Genomic DNA, 19,064 nt, shown 5'->3' with positions numbered 1-19,064 from the left:
AACAGCTTTTGTTCCCCTACAAATATTTAGTAATGCAGCTTTGAAAATTCTTTTTGCATTCTTTTTGCATATTTAATTCAATTTTCTGTATAAGAAATGAGAACTAACTGAGGAATATATTAATAGTATCACAGTAATCTAAAGGACATAAAGCAAGATGCACATTTAATATCTCTATATGCATTAACCCAAATGCAGTGTCCTGAATGACAGAGACATAACATGGAACAAGCTGTGTGCTTTTGAATGTCAGTCTGCTCTTGTTGTGGCTTTTCTCTAAAGAGGCCTTCTGTCCTACGGGCATATTTTCAATTCCCTTTCTGCCTTTTCTCTGGCCAGACATCTTCACTGCCCCTCCCTGATACCATCAGTCCACCCTCTCCTACATGTTTCCTTCTTGGATAGTAAAATGCACACACACACTATTATTTCTGATAGGATACACCTGTGAGGATGCTAGAAAGCCAGAGACCAGAGAGAGATGCCTGCAAGGCAAACTAACAAGACAACGCTGCTTGTAACTATACAGTCCTGCTTCCTCTACTGAGTCAGGAGAGGCAGGAGGGGGATTTTAGCCTGGCAATGTGGTTGAAAAAGGATGAAAACCAGCACAGGGTTTAACAACACACTTTCCTTCTCTGCGGTGCTATCCTTAAAGGTAAAGGTACTTAATTGTCACAGACACATACATGTAGTGAAATTCATTCTCCGCATTTAACCCATCTCTCAAGGGAGCAGTGGGCAGCCATTTACAGCACCCAGGGACCAACTCCAGATCTGAGCCAGAACTTTTCTCAAAGGCACTGACTGGAGAACCCAGTACATGTTTTTCGATGGTGGGGGAAACCAGAGCACCCAGAGGAAACCCTTTACAGAAAGGCCCAGGAGGACCTGGATTCAACCCGAAACCAGGGACCTTTTTGCTGTGAGGCCACAGTGCTAACCATTAATCCACCATGCTGCTCCTCCTCACCCTGACACAGAGGGGAAAATAACGAACTTGCACAGACTGACTTAATGTACCTTTTGTCCTTTAACTTAATTTGGAGTGGGAGGCTGAGGCATCATTGATGGAATCAACACAAATCCTTTCGCTTTCGTAAAAAGCCCAGTCAATTATGTTGATTGAAATTCTCTGCCGAAGTGCAAAATCAGTTGCAATGTTAAATGCTGATGAAAGATGTTACGGTTCTAGTCTGCTTTTTGCACTTCTTGTATTGTCGGGTGGGACCCCCTAACCCAATGTACTACAGATTCCCACTCTCCATCATTTCCAGCTGGTTAGCTTGTCCATTCATTTCGTCTTGTGTCCTTCTTTTCCTATTAACAAGGTTGATTGACCCTGACAACTCAATCAGGATGACGCGGTGAGACTAAAGCACAGACCCACAATTCTCTCCCTTGCATCCCCCCACCCCCCATCAGTGATGAGCATGGTGGGGAAAGACAACCAGATCATCAAACAATATCTCTTTGTCACTTAGCCCAACACTGCTGAACAGACTCTTTTCCCTGCTATCCATTCTTCATATTGACAGCCGGCCTGTCATCCTTAACAAGGCTGATTCATGTTCGGTAAATTCTATTGACTAAGACTTAGGTTTTGGAGGTACACTTACAGTGGGGATTTTTTACTATATAGACAAGATTAGTATGTCCATCTTATCGGGCTCTGTGTCGGCCCACCAGACTGTGTAATGAGCTCCATCACATATGTGTGTGGAGAAAGGAATCATATCACTGATTTTCAAAAGCCCGGACTTGTAAGAAAGGTCATCTGAAATAATGAAATGTCCCTGAGGTGTGTGTGCGTGATCCAAATGAACATGGGGAGGGTTGGACTTTCAGTTCAACCTGTGTTTTATGGCTCTTTTACCTTAAGCATAGTTAACACTGATGGATGAAATACAGGAAAGAGAAGCGAGTGCAGTCAAAATGAATAAGAATATGATTATATAAAAAGGAAGAAAACTGTTCCCATTAAAGGACTATACCAATTTGCCTTTTGCATGCCTTTATACAAAGCATATAGTATTTTCTAATGCAGATGGATGCATGTTATTCTCTTTGTGTGTCATTAGTGTCATTATGTTATAAAAGTCTGAAACCTCAAAATTGCTTGAGATTGATATTCCATCACAATGAGCATATTTTCTCAGTTATTTATTTATTTTGTGGTCATTTTTGTGGCTGAAATTGTTCATTATCATTTGTTGTATTCATGTGGTGTCAAAATAATCAGAAAAATGAGTTCCTGGCTGGGAAGATTCAGATTAACACCCCTCAAGTCAGATAAACAACTCAAAAAGTCTGTGAAAATACATCATATTACGCAGAAACATGACCATGACCATGACCATGATCAAATGTCGGGTTGATGGTGAGAAACTCTTTTATTAATTAATTTCTTTTAAAATTTGTAATATGGTATTGCTGTCCACACTGAGTACCCTAGATTGTTTAGGAAAGGTATTTATAAGCATTAACCCCAAGTCATGTAAAGCAATATTTTAGTGGTTTTAGGTAATGTATTGGGGGAGTGATGAAATCACTAATACAAAGCGTCAAACTGTGTCAGCATACTTGGTTAGAAAAATGAATATTACTGCAGAATACTGAAAACAGCTGTCAAAATGTTGAGCAATAAAATTGCCTCTTGTTTGTAGTGTTCATTTTGTTTTCACATTACGACATTAAGCTCATGAACCGAAGTCGGAAAAACAACTTCCCAGGTTGCGAAATGTGAACATCAAGGACATACAGCATGAATACAGCGTTTCTTCCAGGGTAGTGCCCTGCCTGGTAGGAAGCTCCAAGTAGATCTAAACTTTAAATCTAAATGACAAACAATACGCAACAATTGAAGTATTAAACATCATAATGTGGATCTGCGGGTCATCTGGTATAATTATATCCTGTGGATGTGAATGGCTTCTCTAATTGTATCTGGTACAAACTGCACATCAGAGGACACAGCTGTTTAGAACTGTGATATTCCACCACAACAACACCTTAAATGCTCTATGTAATAACAATAATAATATACAGTATGCTGTGGCCTGCACTTACAACCCGCCCTCCAGCTGGCTCAGCACCACAGAGAGAAGCCGTCAGCCTCTCTTCAGCCTAGTCATCCCAGAGCATCTCTGATTATTTCCCTGATGACTGTGTTTAGGCAGCTCTTTGTGGGTGACGTGGTCTGCAGCTTCGCTTCTTGGAAAAGGGCATTTGCTGCTGCTACTGAGGCCCTCTTCAGAGGTTTTTGAGAATCATTATCATTGAAATCCAGCGACTGGCGCTGTGATTACTCAGCCGGTTGCCAGACATGCAGTTGGTGTCGGGGTGTGCCAGGCCTCCCCTGAGAGGGCCAGAGCAGAGCTGGGCCCTGTGAGTGGAGAAGACTAGAGCTTTCTTCCTTCCTGTCACTTTGCATGCTGTCGGGGTTTTTACACAATGCTCTGTCAGAAGCCATTTCTCTTAAATTAGCGTCATTGCCAGTTTTGTCGAATTTTTTAATATTATAAGAAGACCCTGGCTGTAAACAAAGCTTATAATGAGTTTCTATAAGAAATATGTTGAAAACACTATAGAATAAATATCTAAGTGACAAACAGAAGGTTGCAGAATTTGTTATGCCATAAAAAGTGACTTTGGTAAACCAGAGATGTCAGCAGCTCATTGAGTCATTGACACAGATAAATACTCCAAAACATATTGTGGTTATTTTTTGCTCTAAATCAGTAACATTGTATTTAATTGCCCTTTTATTTGCAACACAACACTATGATTAGGTCTGCTTTCATCCCAGGATAAATTACATTTTGACTTTGTTTACAACTAACTTGCAACACAGATGCCGTCGCAGCATCTGTCTCTCTGCTCTCAGCCCTGTTTGCTTAACAAATCCATGTCACTGGGCGATGTTACAGTAAATCACAACAGACAGGACACTAAATATACAAGATCTGCCATTATCAGCCTGTGTAGGGGGGCTATGTAGAATGCTCTTGTTTTCTCTGTACCCCGTCCGCCTGATGAATGGTGTTAAGATGATGAATAAGTGGGTGGGTGTTTGCCTGCTAGTAAATAAAAGCATTCCAAGCAAGAGGTGAAACTCTCCTCTTTATGGTTCCTACTTTATTCCGTGCCTGTAAAATGGAATTAAAACCAATCTCTTACAGTGATTTTGTTAATTAGAATTCCGTGTAACAAGCTTATCAAACCTTCAAGTTAATGAAATTCTCATAATGTTTTCTGGCCTCGTGATCATTGAACTGTACCGTGTGAATGTTTTATGCAGTCAAAAATTCAATTCAGCTCCAGAATTTTAATCAAGGTAGTTTTCATAATGCTGCAGTCATTTTTGATTGATGTAACACAACAGTAACTTAAACGTACACTCACAGATTTTGTTGTTTTATAGCCATAAGTCCACCAAAAATTACTGTTTTGCTGAGTTTCAAAGCATCAGTAGTGACCTACAGCAGGAGCATGTTTTGGCACCACTGTATACTCAAACACAATCAGGGAGTTATCTTTCCCCTATGATACAGCCAAGTCATGGAACCACTGTGCTACATGTTTTAGCATGGCAATAGCATGGGTCATGTCATGCCTTCACCATCCTAGGAATAAAATGATTGTGTCCAGTCTGGGTCCAACAAGCTACATGACTAACATACCGTCGGTTAAATTCACATGAATAATGCAAGGCGAAAATTAAGGACTACAAAACAAAGCAATTTTTACAATATACTGTCAATGTAAAAGCATGACGACAACAACATTAACAAGAAACATTTTCCACAGGCTCTTGAAACATTAGTGTGTCCAATCTTTCTAGCCATTCCAACATGATGAACTACCATACTACGTTCAAGCTAAGCTATGCCAACAACAACCTGCTGTTGTCTAATATTTACCTCTACATTATGTTAAATCATTTCTTCACAGAAAGTCATGGTTCAACTTTTCTGGTTTGTTTGGATAAATAGAGAAAAGAATGGTCTTGACAACACAGCAGCCATGACTAAACAGGTAAAAGAGCAACAAGAGCGGAACGAGTTTAATGAAAGATAGGAAGAGAACTACAACAACAAATGCTAGCCCGAGAAAGGTCAGCGTAGAAAATTAAAATCAATAAATAGTCTTGAAGAACAAAAGAGAATGAAAAGACATGAGTCATGCTGATGCAGTTTCATTGACAGTGACTCACCTCTCTGATGGCTGTGCAGAACTCACTCTGAAGGACCTTCTTCAGTGACTGGAGCTTGTGACCAGGCACGTCACCGGACTCCTGCAGCTTCTCCAGCAGCTCGATAGCCCTGGCAACATCTGGCCGAAAGGGGGACACAGATATGGTGTGAATGTACTGCATGTGTGTGGGCCATCATGTCAAGGGCAAAGAGTAGAAAAAAATGCTTTATTCAATTACATAACTGTAACAGCACAACCATGAGAAAGGCGCTGGAGTGAATCAATGAGTAGGATAATAGAAATAGACTCAGTCAAGGCCAGCTGAGGCAAGAAATATTGCAATCCCATCCATGGATCATTTGCATTGGCTCAGCTTTATGCATGAGAATGGAGAGAGGGAATAAGTAAGGCACTCATTTGTTAAGAGGTAACACTTGCTGGTAAGAGTAGGCACACGCTAGGCCTTACAAAGCATTTAACTAAACCTAAGCCTTAATTTAGAGCTTGTGACTCTGGGGTCTACTGAGCTCTCCTCCCTTAATTAGCGTGAGTCCAGTGATTCTACCAGTTTGGCTGATTCATTTCTTACCCTCTGAAACTGGCAGACCAAATAGAGCTGTTTAATGGAAGGAGTGGGAAGGGATTTGGTGCTCAATCACTCAACTGTTGGGTCAATAACATATTTTATTCAGCTTGTGTGTCCAGAGACCTCCGACCACACAAAGAGAGATGATTGGTGCAGTTTTACAGCAGAGCTGTGGAGCGTTCTTGCATTCTAGTTTCACACCCAAAAATATATTGGTGTTGCATATACCCCATGAAACATCAAGCCACCATAATCGCTTGAAGAGTAGAACTGTGTGTCGGTGTCCCAACTGGCAGTGGCAGATGACCGCCCACCAAGAGTCAGGTTCTGTCTGAGGTTTCTGCCTGTAAAAAGGAGGTTTTTCCTCGTCACTGTCGCACCAAATGCTTACTCGTGGGAAATTGTTGGGTCTTTGTAAATCATAGAGAGGGGTCTAGACCTACTCTATCTACCATACAGTGATGAATTGTGCACAGAGGCATCACACACACACACACAAACACACACACACACACACACACACACACTAGTATTGAATTCTAGAAATGTGGGAGTAACTCAATAAAGCAGACAGAGGAGCTTTTACTCTCTGAAAAACTGTGGGAGACAAGAAAAAAGTAGTCTCCAGCTCTGACAGTGAGAACACTGTATGAGGCAATGAAAAGGAAGTGTGGAACACACTAGGATCGTACCTTTTATTGCATCTTTGCTTTTATACTACGTGTGGAGACAATGAGCACCGAAATCCAATGCCTGTTTCTATGTCAAGCCCTCTACAATGCAGCTCTGAGGATTATATTGATCTGCTTGAAATTGCAAGTACAGTTCCCATTGAGGCCGTTTGTGGCGCACGACAACTCGTCTAACGGGAGTTGTATTGGCAGATGAGAGCTGGCAATGAGGCGAGTCATCACAATGATGGTAATTGGCCATTAATCAAACTACTCTACTCAGAGTCTTGTGTAAAGATGAATCGCACTGCTTTGACGCGCCCTGCACAGCGTTCAAGCTCAATGATTGGCCAGGCGTCCATGATTGCATGTTTAAATCATATATGCTGACCAATGAGGTATTCCAACCTTAACCACTTGAGGTCATTGCCTTACCTCAAGTATCTGCCTACCACTCAGCTGCTACGGAAAGCACTGGGTGAATAACAACGCTACAATTACATTTATTTACCACTGGGGGCAGTAGAAACAAGTTGTGCACAACACAGCTTTGATATTTTAAGTTTATATGGTGAACTTCTTGACAAACAGTTGAGTATGTATACATCTAGTACTTATAGAGCAACATTAGCATTCATTTGGAGTTGCGTCTCGGCCCCATGTCAAACATAAGTTTAGTATTCATATTCATTTCCAGTATTGTGTACTACACATAGAAACAATCACAAGGGGTTCTAAGGAGCGGCTATTCTGCTAAGTATGCCATATTTCTGTTTTCTATCTAGGTGTTTAAGTCAGTTTTTCCCTCTATGCCTGAACATCAACAAATAGAGATTGTGAATAGCTTGTAATGAGCTGGTATACTTCCAAGCAGCAAGGGCATAAGCAGGAGGTTTATGAGCATTTGATTCTCATTAAAAGGAGGTCAGGAGCCATTCAGGAAATATTTTTCTTTCCTCTCTGCCAATATTTTCCCATGCTCATTAGCACCATTTTCTTCACTCGCATCAAGGACTTTGACGGGGCGAACTTGACTTCAAAGATTGATATTGCAGACATTTTAGTGGGGCTTTCATCTCGCTGATCAAAAGTGAAATCTGCCCATTTCCTAATATAATCTTTCTAAGTTGAATTTGGGTCATTTTAAATTATTTAGCTTTGGATCAAACAGAGGAACTGCTCAATTAAATGTCCCAATGTTACCTACATTGACTATTGTAATAACTGTAATACCGTAAGCGTGCTGCAGTGAATATATGTCACGTCCCTTTGCAGTTTTAACCCAAAGTAAAAACATAAAGACCGAAAAGGTAATTACACGTGTCCACGCAAACTGAGTGGTGATAAGTGGCAATCATATATAATCATATACATAGAACTCTCTGGTTCACACAGAGCAGCTTAGAGGTAATGACATGTCTGCTGGCACCGTATTTGCACATTTTCCCTTTACTGCTCCCAGTGATGTCTAATCACTGTCACACTTTTTTATTCAAGTGAGATACCTTTGTGAGAAATTGAGAAAACAAATCAAATTATGATCTCAGTTTTGTATAGAGACAGGTCAGATACATATCCTGGTGGGTTATTTCTAGCACATAATATAATGCAAATACATTCCCTTCAGTTCTTTGTAACACAGGTTTAAGCAAAAATGTCCCATGAGTGCATTTAATTTCCCTTTGCTCTGCATGCTTGATGTAAAAGTGGTACATTATATGAGTTCTGTGACCGATCAGAGGGGTGTAAAAAAACAAATAGGGGAAGAGGCATTCAAGGGTAATTGTGTTCCGTGACAGAGCAGCTGAGATGACTGCAGGGGATCACTGTTACGTCACATTAAAACCAAATGATTCCCAGTTCACATGTGCAGCAAAATTACATAATACAGTAATTGCCTGGCAGTGAGAGTGCGGGAAATAAATCTCCTGAAAGTCCCTTTGCACTCTAATAACACTGACATGCTGAAAGACCGTACATAGGTCACGTTATACCTTCAACGGAGAAAAGAGGCTGATAGAAAAAATGAAGCGTAGTTGAAGATAACATTCTACAAGTATGTGCTCAACAACACCCACATGGTGTGCCTATTATATGCACAGTCTATGAATAACTTCAGCTGGAGGGTTATACATGAAATATGATCCCACCCGTGACTAACCAACCCTGCTATGCAATCACAACAAGCATGAACCCCGGTGGATACAACACAATTTTGACATAAATAAACAATAAAGTGTATTTTAAGCCATGCATTTCTATTGACTTCACCAGTGGTGAAACAGGCATTGTGTTATACAGAAACACTTTCATATCATGCCTCTTTATGCTTCTCCTCTACATTTCAGTTGCAAATATAGTACTTTTTTATTCTTTTTCACTTTTTTAGGGCTTGTACATTTGGGTCCATCTGAAGTGCATACCAACCCACAAACTGAAATAGGACAGCCCACTCAGTTTTTTTATGGACTGCCTCGATCAGAAAAAATGGGATTTTTCATTCAAACTGGTCATTCAGATTTGTCTCCACTCAAGAACTACCATTGCAAATGTTTATTGTTGATATGTTAACATCATAATATTAAATTTCAACAATGTTGCCCAGCACTACATGTACTATTGCTTAAGCTGATTGTCTGCCCACCTCGCAGCAGTGAAATTATGCAACAATACTATTAGTAATACTATTATTATTAAGTTCATATGGAAACTTGTTAGCATCCAGTTTCCTATTGACACATCCAGGACACCGAGCAACATTAGCATTCACTTGGAGTTGTGTCTCAGTCCACCTGCAGAATGTGAATTCAACATTGCCTCTCATTTAGCTCTGTTTTGGATCTCCAGCGGCTCCTGAGGGAAATATCTGTCACTTTGCTGCTAAATGCTCCGCTATGTTCACCAGCGAGTCCCAAACTTTGCCAGGTCGGTTTTAGGAGTTTTTTGTTTGTTTTTGACTGTGAGTGAAATTAAAAGGTTGTGGACCATAAAACCAAAACAACAAGCTGACAAGTTGAAATGCTGCATCTCATTCACATAAATAATTAAAAAAAAATGTTGATTATGCCCCTTTAAATTCTGTATATTATCTGCCAACTACTGATCCTCATGCCATTCCAGAGCCTGTTATTCCATCCTTGCCCTGCAGTTGGTGTAAGCATTTCTCACTTCTCATCATCACTTGACTGCCACACCCAGCTGCATGGCGCTTCCCAACATTCTCATCAACCCCTCAGTATACATACCTGACCCTTTCTCTCAGTTCTCCACCAGATTGCCCGTTGTGCGACTCAGTCTTAGCATTCTGGCTTTTTTATTCTTGCCCTTTTTGTCCTGTTACCAATCCCTGTTTTTAAGCCTGGACACACAGTAAACCTGGTTTGCCTCACTTGGGCATTTGAGTCTGTCTTAATAAGCTGCTACATAAAATATTTGAACAATTCTGCCATCACTGGACTCCACAGACATCCCGACCAAATCTGTTTCACTGAAAATACAGTAAATGACAATCAAGTTCAGCCCTCAAATGCTTTGTTGTGCTGTTTTGACTCTCAACCCAGAGACCCGAAGTATCGTGCTCGAGGGGATTCAGTGGGTCCAGATGTGTGCAACATCTGTACACTTTTTTTTTAATCCGCCTCAAAGGAAACTATATGCTCAATCGCCACGTCGACAGGTCTGCCAAATTTAGCATATCTGAAGCAGACTGCACGCAATTAGGTCATTCTCACTCTGTAGTTTGACAGATTATTCTCCAAAGGAAGAGAAAAGGGAGCTGATGTTGCTGTATCTAAATGAGACTTTCTTTTTTTTAAGAACGTTGACACAAGTCTCTCATTATCTTGCAGAAAAAAGCTTTGGAAAAAAACAAAAATATTGCAATGTGCACAGGAGAATGGTGACTTATAATTACAGAAGATATATTTTGATGTCTGTGTGGAGTTAAGACACAAGTCAGAAAAACTTGTGTGCATGCAACATCAAGATAGAGTTACGGTGTAATGTACTACTGCTATATTAGGCGGAGTGATGACACCGGCAGAGATCCTGTCAGCAGTTAATTTCCCGCTGCTATACTTAGGATGATGGCATTCTCATTAGTAATACTTCATGATTAAATGAGATAAGTTCAATGCAAGTTTTCTTTAATTACCTAACTGTCAAGACCTCACTAATACTTTCTTGGAGCAAAGTTTCCAGTATGTGTTGATGATGGAATCTCTATTTTGTTCACTACTGTGAAATGTAGCAATTAAGTCATGCAAAAACCTGTGCTTTTTTGGGTCCAACAGATCTTTACTGCTGGCTCTTCCCTCCACTCGTTTGCTCCCATATAATTTAAAGGTGTTCTAGAGCTTTACACAGAATTAAAATACAGGTAAATCTTCCTAAACGTTTCCTTTTCTTTTTCACATCAAACTGCAAGGTCCTGAACGAATGCATCAAGGACTACACTGTTTGCGAGATGAGTGGGAAGACAATATCCATCATTTGTGTTGTCGGTTGCCTAGCAACAGTTTTCATACAACTTTAATCACTTGAACGATAAACATATAGTGTGCTTGACTTCCCATGTTGAAAATATGACGTCATGACATCAACTTGACAAAAGTATTACAACACAGATGGGAGTGAGGGGTGAGCTAGCTACACAGTCATTGGACCCTAACAATTTGGATTTTAAACAACTGGTACAAAAATGCTCCTGCCTATTACAGATACCTGCTACTTGGATTGAATGCATGCTGGAGGCTGTAGAAAGACTTTAAAATAGAAATCCAAGAATATTAAGAAAAACAGAAGGACAAGTTAACAAAGAATAAAAATAAATTCCTTGAAAGGAACTTAGTCATAGATGTATCATAACAGTGTTAGAGCTTCCAATGGAGTATGGATCCTCTTACTAGTAATGTAAAGTACTGAATATGTTTTCTTACATAATCAGTCACATAATGAACAGCGCTCCCTAATATAGCTTTATCACTAGCTTTAACAATCATAATGATGTACAATATACTATGAATATAACCACAAAGAGACATGTGCTTTGCTTACTTCATCATCACGCATTAATTATCTGTGTACACACACACACACACACACACACACACACACACACACACACACACACACACACACACACACAGCTCCCAGATGATGTTCTTTCCTGAGGTCTTCTTCCACCTTTGCACTTTTTGAGGCTGAGCACAGCTTTCTAGATGCCATGAAAGGCTTTTCTTGCCTTTATCTGCCTGCAGAGTGGCTTCTTATTTGCAAACTGACTGATTTGTTTTGAAAATCAAGTGCAGCTTCAGCTAGCACTAGTGCTAATCCTGCTAGCACTAATGTTAGCGACACATCTGTGCCAGACCACCAGGGAGAGAGACAGGACAGTGAGGAATATGAGGAAGGGGAAGAACCTGGAAATGCCACGGCCAATTTTTGTTCCCAGTCCGTCACTGCATCAGGCTGACTAAAAAAGGTCATCCTCACCATTTTCTGATTAGGAAAAAAGGCGCAGAGCTGAACTAAGCCACAGTGACACGTAATGAAGGTTTCAGCACTCGACAAGGCAAACTGTTGTGGGGATGTGTTCGTATATTTAGTCAATTTATAACAGTGGCAGAACTGAGCGTTACTCATTTTCCGTACTTAAAATGTCATTTTGACAAAACTGCCGTGATGTAAAGAAGCTTGCCTAGATCGGAGGCTGAGCTCATTAAACCACGCCGTTGTGATTCAATCTCTGAAAACTGAAGATCCTCAAACTTCAAATTCTGCTTAGATGACCTTCCTCTGACTCCCCTCCTACCTTTATACCCTGAGAGATGCTATAAGGGATGCCAAGCATGCTAGTGTAATTTGTCCTGAGAAGGCCTTGCCATCTGCCACCGCCACTTTGACCTGAGCACCTTCGGTGCCCTTGGCAACTCTGCTGCAAATTCCAACCATAAACACTGAAATTAATCACACTCTGAATGAGCAAATTGGCATGGCAGAGTTTTACCAAACAAGTCTCATGCCAAGAGAATTAGCTCGAAGTTGCCCTAGTGCGACCAACCCCTTCGAAGCACGACAAATAAATCCCTCCTAGAGGGCTAATGGCTTCTTGTGGGAGCCTGTGGTGAGAGCAAAGACCGAAAACATCGCACTTAATGTCATCTTCATCCTCCCTAATTACTGGACCGTGTCCCTGGAAGACAGTTACTTTGAGAACCTTTATTTCCATATTAAAAGGACATGAAATTTCAACAGCTATGGGGTGACGTTAGCTTGTCAGCAACCCTCTAATCTTTCAAATCGCTGGTGTGACTGAGAGCATGTGATGGGAATAAGGTCTGCCGTCAAATCAGTGAACTCGCCATGATCTCTCAGAGGAAACACAAGGACTGGGGCATTAGAGGGCTGCAGACATTCCCTTCAGTATATTAAGACAGTAGGCTATAAACTGTGCAGTGATGGTTTGAGTCACTAAACCTTGACAAACTGGAAAGAAAACTAAAAGGAGCTGCAGTACTTGAAGGAGCGAGGGCTTCTTTCTGGAGTTGCCAATTTGAAGTGATGTTCAACAGCCTCACAGGGAGAAATGCACTGTTTAGAAACCCCTTTCTCAGGCTGACTAAAAAAAGGTCATCCTCATCATTTTCTGATTAGAGAAATGGCACAAAGCTGAACAAAGCCACAGTGATGTGTAATAAAGGCTTCAGGGCTTGACAAGGCTCCACAACATGCTGCTGGGCAGCGCTCCAGTATTCTGCTACATTTAGTCAAGTCATAGTCTGTAACCGATGGCGCTTCAATTACCGGATAGTTCTGCTTTCTTTGTGTTTAGCAACCAGCAACCAGAACCTCCGAGCTAGCAAGCTAACGTTACATGCTGAAAATGGCAAGTTTTGAAGAAAATTTAGAGGCCAGCTGGCCATTTAGGCCAGCCTGCTTGGTTTACTGGGGGAATAATTGTAAATGATTACATGTTTACGGCATTTAGTCTCTCACTGGGACGTTTTAGGACCACTTGCACACTGCTATACACTTGTAAGAGCAAATTACGTTTAACCCTGTATCCAGCTAACTTAAATAGCTCCTGTTACTGTACTATGTCAACAGTTAATATTTTATGTGGCGTTTTCTTTTGGGGGGTGCCAATGTTCCACCAAAACAAGTTCCTTTCCGAGACCAGTTTGCAGTCGTAGCACCTTTGTGACCAGAGCTTAGTGATGCCAAAGACGATTGTGATTAGTTTAAAGAAATGCAAACAATGAAAAACAACTTCTTTTTTTAGATTCTATCCAGGCATGTTATGTGTGGAGTCAATTCATAACAGTGGCAGAACTGGGCGTAATACATTTTCAGTACTTAGTGTCATTTTGACAAAACGTATGTAAATAACCACGCCCAGATCAGAGGCTGAGCTCATTACACCACGCCGTCGGGATTAAATCTCTTACAACTGAAGATCCTCTTTTCATATTCGTCTTGGTTGACCTTCCTCTGACTCCACTCCCACCTTTGTACCCTGAGAGATGCTATCTGCGTGATAGAATTCAATGTCCCGAAACGGCCTTGCCATCTGCCACCTCCACTTTGACCTGGATATCCTTGGTGCCCTTTGCAACTCTGCTGCCAAGTATGCCTCCAATTTAATTAGAAAAGAACCTTTATTTCTGTTTTAAACGATGGTGGCTTGGAATATCAACAGCTATGAGTGACGTCAGCTTCTCAGCAACCTTCTAATCTTTCAAATCGCTGGTGTGACTGAGAGCACGTGAAGGGAAATAAGGTCTGCCGTCAAATCAGTGAACTCGCCATGATCTCTAAGAGGGAAAACAAGGACTGGGGCATTAGAGTGCTGCAGATAGTCCCTACAGTATATTAAGATAGTATGCTATAAACTTTACACACACTCACCAAACCTTGACACACAGGGAGGAAAATCAAAATACTTAAAAGAGCTCTTCCTAGACAGCCTCACAGTGAGGTAGTCTGTGTAGAAAAAACACTTTCAACAGAAAAGCTAGCCTCTACCGACTAGAATATGATCCTCCAAATAATATAGAATAAATAGAATATGAGCTACAAAAGGTTGCATTAAAGAGTATGACCCACCTTTTCTCAAATTGAAAATCATGCCTTTGTGCCTTTTCAAAGGTTCGATCGCTCTCTCTTTCTACCTTTATAACCAACAGATGAATTCAACAAGTTCACTGCTGTATGTTTGGGGTTATCAAAGATCATGCTGGGAAATTGAGGAAGCCGTTGTCTTTTAATCAGACACTGTCTAGACATGCACTATAGTTCTTCAATTATGAGCTGTAGATATGCACGCTATGAGTTGTGATATACATTCGCTGCTAATATAGGTCATGCATTTCATTCACAGTACAGTCAATTCTCTTTTAGGGTGAGTTTGATGTTTTAGCCATGCTAGCTGCGTGATACTATGGGTGCCCCTGTTGATCGGTCGGTCCATCATTTTAAGTTCAGACTGAAACATCTCAACTTAACTATTGAATTCATTGGCATGTCAAATAACTGTGACTATTCCTTAACGTTTGACCTAGTATTATCTGATCGAAATTTCAATTGTCCATTAACTTTGATTTGTGAACGAAAACCAGCAGAACTAATGACGTTTTCATCAGCCTCAGCTGCACTCTGTATTTGGTGCTAAAATAAGATGTTGAACCTGGTGAGTATTATACCTGCTAAACATCAATATGTAAGCATTTGTTATTCAGAGCGTGTTACATGCTGGTGTTAGCCTTTAGCTAAGACTTAGACTTTTAGTGTAGTTTTATTAATCCAACTTGCAATTATTGCACACAGATAATCTTTCTTCTGGCAAATGGTTAGAAAGCTAGTGTTACTTATTCTCTATAAGTTTCTGACAAAATTCCTTGATCACGAACTGAGGTACACCCACGGTGACCTCTGCTCTCACTATTTCATATCCGGCTGTCATCTCTGAGACTTGCCTATTTGTAGTCAAATGCCAGCTCGACAGAGAATGCAGACTGGTTTTAATAAAATATCCAGGAAGTTCTTGATATAGGGGTCTGTTGTTTGCTTAACACAGTCATTTCCACCGACAATAACAGGAAGGCTGATGATGTAAGATCTTTTCATCCTGCTGTGACCAAACAAGCCAAGTGGGAGTTCTGGACTTAAACTTCTCTATCTGTTTTCTCACTGCGTGTGTTTAAAAAACTCAGCAACTCTATAGAGCAGCTATAAAGAGTATACTCCCCAACGAGACAGGACTATCTTTTCATTAGCAATTATAGTGTTTTCTCAAAGTGGCAGCAGCTTAAAACAAGAGAAACTGTAAAGTTACTTCTCTCTCCCTCTCTCTTTCTCTCTCTCTCTCTGACGGCTCCTGTGTGAAACTATCATTAAGACTGCTCCTGCCATTACAGCTGCCAGCCGCTGACTGGTCAAATTCATGTCACAGCATGCGAATATGGATCAGCCCCCCCCCCCCCGAATATAATCAGATAAAGCAGAATGTTGACATTTTACCAAGACATTCCCTTATAGCCCCAGTGTTTAAAAGCTATCGCTAAAGTTAAGCTTTCTATAAGTCTATAGGATGATTGGTGAGAAAGGAGTGGGATGTGTTGTGTCTGTTTGCCTGGTGCAATCTTAGACTAATTTCATTAACTCTGCATGGTATAGCACTTCTGCACCCAGCAGATTGTGCATCAGTAAAGCTTGACTGCCTACAAGCATTACATTTTAGTGAAGAACAAATTGGAATTGAGCACATGGAAGAAAAAGTAAATCGAATTCTAATAGCAGAAAATGATCAATTGTGGCTAATTACTTGGATTCCACATAACAAGTGACACCAGTCAGATTAATCTCTGCATAATTATTTATGCTCCCAGCCGATAAAGTGTATTTATAGTCATCTCCTGTGGCTTGAAAGTGACTGGGGAGCTGATGCTAGCTTTACTCGGCACAGAGGAAATAGCTCTCCTTTCTCTATATTTGACAGCATCTATTTCCCATGCAAGGCTTGTGCAATATTACTGTACATTACACCAGGGGATATGCATTGGGTATGAATGTAGGACTAGGATTTCTTTCTTTCACAAAAACAGTCAGTGAGTTTCTCAGGCATGTATAAATAACAGTTTGTACTTAAAATCTGTATAAAATCTCCCAGTGGTATTACCATGACATTCCTAAGGAGACTCAAAATGTATTGTTGGAAATAAAACAAATGCTAAATATGCTAAATTGATCTGAGAGGCATTACTACTTTACATTTTCAATGAGGTCAGGGGATGCACAAATAAGTGTTTAGGTCCCATGGTCTACAATTACATACGTCATCCAAGCTCTTAAACACTACCTGTAGTGCATTAAAAAAACAGGTTTTTAGAGTACCATCTCTATATAACATTAGGCTTTCATTGCAATGTGCTTGCATACTGTATGCTTCCAACAAGTGCAAAAAGACAACAACTAGCCTACGTCCTGCACATATTCCTGGCTTGCACCTGCCCAATTCAAATACAAAAGTTGTCTCCTATATCACAAAGTAGATGTTCGTGCCAAAGTGCTTCAGTTCCTCTGAGGCTTAATGTATACAGATGAGAGCAAAAAGCGAGCTGTAACGGGATAATATCACCGAGGAGGTTACATAATAAAGATGGGAATAAACGAAACGCCATGTAAGGGGGTCCGTTTGTCAAATGAATGATGGTGAATTAATGTGTGTGACCATAGAATCCCCAGCTATAATTTATCGGAGGAAACGAGCGCTCCTTTCTGCAAAACACACGCACGGAACGGACAGGCTGGGGACGTTTTCATTTAGAATTGCTCGAGCTCATATTGCCTTGAAATGTCGACCTGTATAAACAATCTGTAGGAAATATGCGTCCGGCACAAACATCTGGATCTACCCCGGGTTGCCAGTTCCTTGCCTAAGTTTAAAAAAAAAAAAAAAAAAAAGCTCACATGACAAGCACAATTCGCAAAGCTCCGAGCGCCTTACCTCGATCCAGAGAGAGCGGTTGGACCACTGTCGCCATGACTGCTGTTTACTGGAGACTGGAGACTACAGGAGCTGCAGCATCACACACAGAGAGAGAGAGAGGGAGAGAGAGAGACAGAGATGAGGGGATGTTGGGAGTGGTTGGGAGGGGGATTAATCTACCTCCATCCTCATGACCCGGCATCGTTTGCACAAGAACTGCAGTTTTCTTACAGTCCATCTTGACATGACCGTCCACTAGCCTCCTATAAAATATATATGGTACCTTGTTAAAGATTTTCTTGACATGCAATCTGCCACAGTAAGTGAAATTATCATTTAAACCATTAACTACTTGTTGTTTCGCACGTTTTAATAATTTGATTTCCAACACTCATCACTTGATTAAATGTGCTTATTAAAAGTGACGCGATGTCAATAACCATGAAAACCTAAATCAAAGGCACATATCTGCTCAGGAGACAGATGTATGACCAGCACACTACATGGCCAAAAAGACACTCGTACCCACATGTGTTTGCTGAACTTTTTGTTACAAAATCATGGGCATTAATATGCTGCTATTACAGAATCCACTCTTCTGGTGTCAGGCTTTCCATATGATCTTGCTGCAATAAGTTGCTCGCAATTGACAAGTACACAAAAGTAGGTGCATTTGTAAGTACTTTTGGCCATATGGTGTATCTCCTAAATCAGAGCAGCATTTAGGACTACTCTTCTCTCTGATGAACAAACCCCCAATCATTGTTCACAGAAGTCAACCAGTGGCCCCGGTTTGCAGGGGCATAGCATAACATTTTTTTGGGCCCCTTCCACGCATCCACAGCTATTCATTCTAGCATCTTTTGGGGCCCTTCTCATATGAGGGCCCTGGGTACTCAGTCCCCTTTTTCCCCCCAGTTTGACGCCCCTGCTGGTTTGCACACTTAGTCTCTAAATGATGTGTGTCTCTGTGCCTGCATGTGTAAATGCTTAGCCGTGTATGATCCACTCATCAATTGTACTCCTGAGATCAGTTGATTTCAGCCGTGCTTGCTCGCCATTAAGGTTTATGGTGAATCACTGAGCCATGCTGTCTGTTATCTGCTCCCTTGGCTACATGCACTGCCTGCAGCCTGATAAGGACTAAATGATGGTAGTGAACCTTCGTTGGAGGGCTTAAGGATTAATCCTCATGTTTATGTGCTCCCACAGAACGGCGCCAAACCACTGACTCTCTTCATCTACTGTAGATCTGCTGCCTAATGGTGCCTGCTGCCGTGGCATATCTCATACCTGGCCAGTCATTGTACTCGACAGAAGCAGTGCTCAACAAAAACAAGTAGCAAATCTCTAGATGGGAAGGGGGGGGTATCCACAGTTTCACTGAAATCATTTAAATCTCATTTATCTTCCTCTCTTGAAAAAAAATCACTTTGTACCCATTTGAGAAACAATTATCTCACATTCAACCTCACTTTACTTCAAATTGGCAGCTATGCAATATGTCCAAGAATGACATTTTAAAAATGTCACATTGATGTATTTCCGCTGATTTCAGATTCAATTTTCATCATTTTTAAGCATTTCAGGAAATGTTCTGTCATCGTAATGTGCTCTGTTTTTG

General features: G+C 40.9%; 1 protein-coding gene across 2 annotated transcripts in view; it reads right to left on the bottom strand.

Moving 5' to 3' along the window:
- The window catches only part of lin7a (lin-7 homolog A (C. elegans)), a 33,674-nt gene extending 16,079 nt beyond the window's left edge, over positions 1-17,595 (bottom strand). Inside the window, exons 1-2 of one of the 2 annotated variants that reach the window (XM_032505570.1) lie at positions 17,459-17,595; positions 5,216-5,334 (exon numbers count right to left, since the gene is read on the bottom strand). In XM_032505570.1, the coding sequence (XP_032361461.1) occupies positions 5,216-5,334; positions 17,459-17,495 (156 nt within the window). In that variant the 5' untranslated portion in view covers positions 17,496-17,595. The remainder of the gene's footprint in view (positions 1-5,215; positions 5,335-17,458) is intronic. The other variant, XM_032505571.1, reaches the window with a different exon arrangement.
- Between the last annotated feature and the right edge of the window lie 1,469 nt (positions 17,596-19,064).

Source organism: Etheostoma spectabile, chromosome 23 (genome assembly GCF_008692095.1).
Source record: "Etheostoma spectabile isolate EspeVRDwgs_2016 chromosome 23, UIUC_Espe_1.0, whole genome shotgun sequence".
NCBI classification, from domain to species: domain Eukaryota; kingdom Metazoa; phylum Chordata; class Actinopteri; order Perciformes; family Percidae; genus Etheostoma; species Etheostoma spectabile.
The sequence above is the reverse complement of the archived record's forward strand: the minus strand, read 5'-3'. Positions and strand labels throughout refer to the sequence as shown.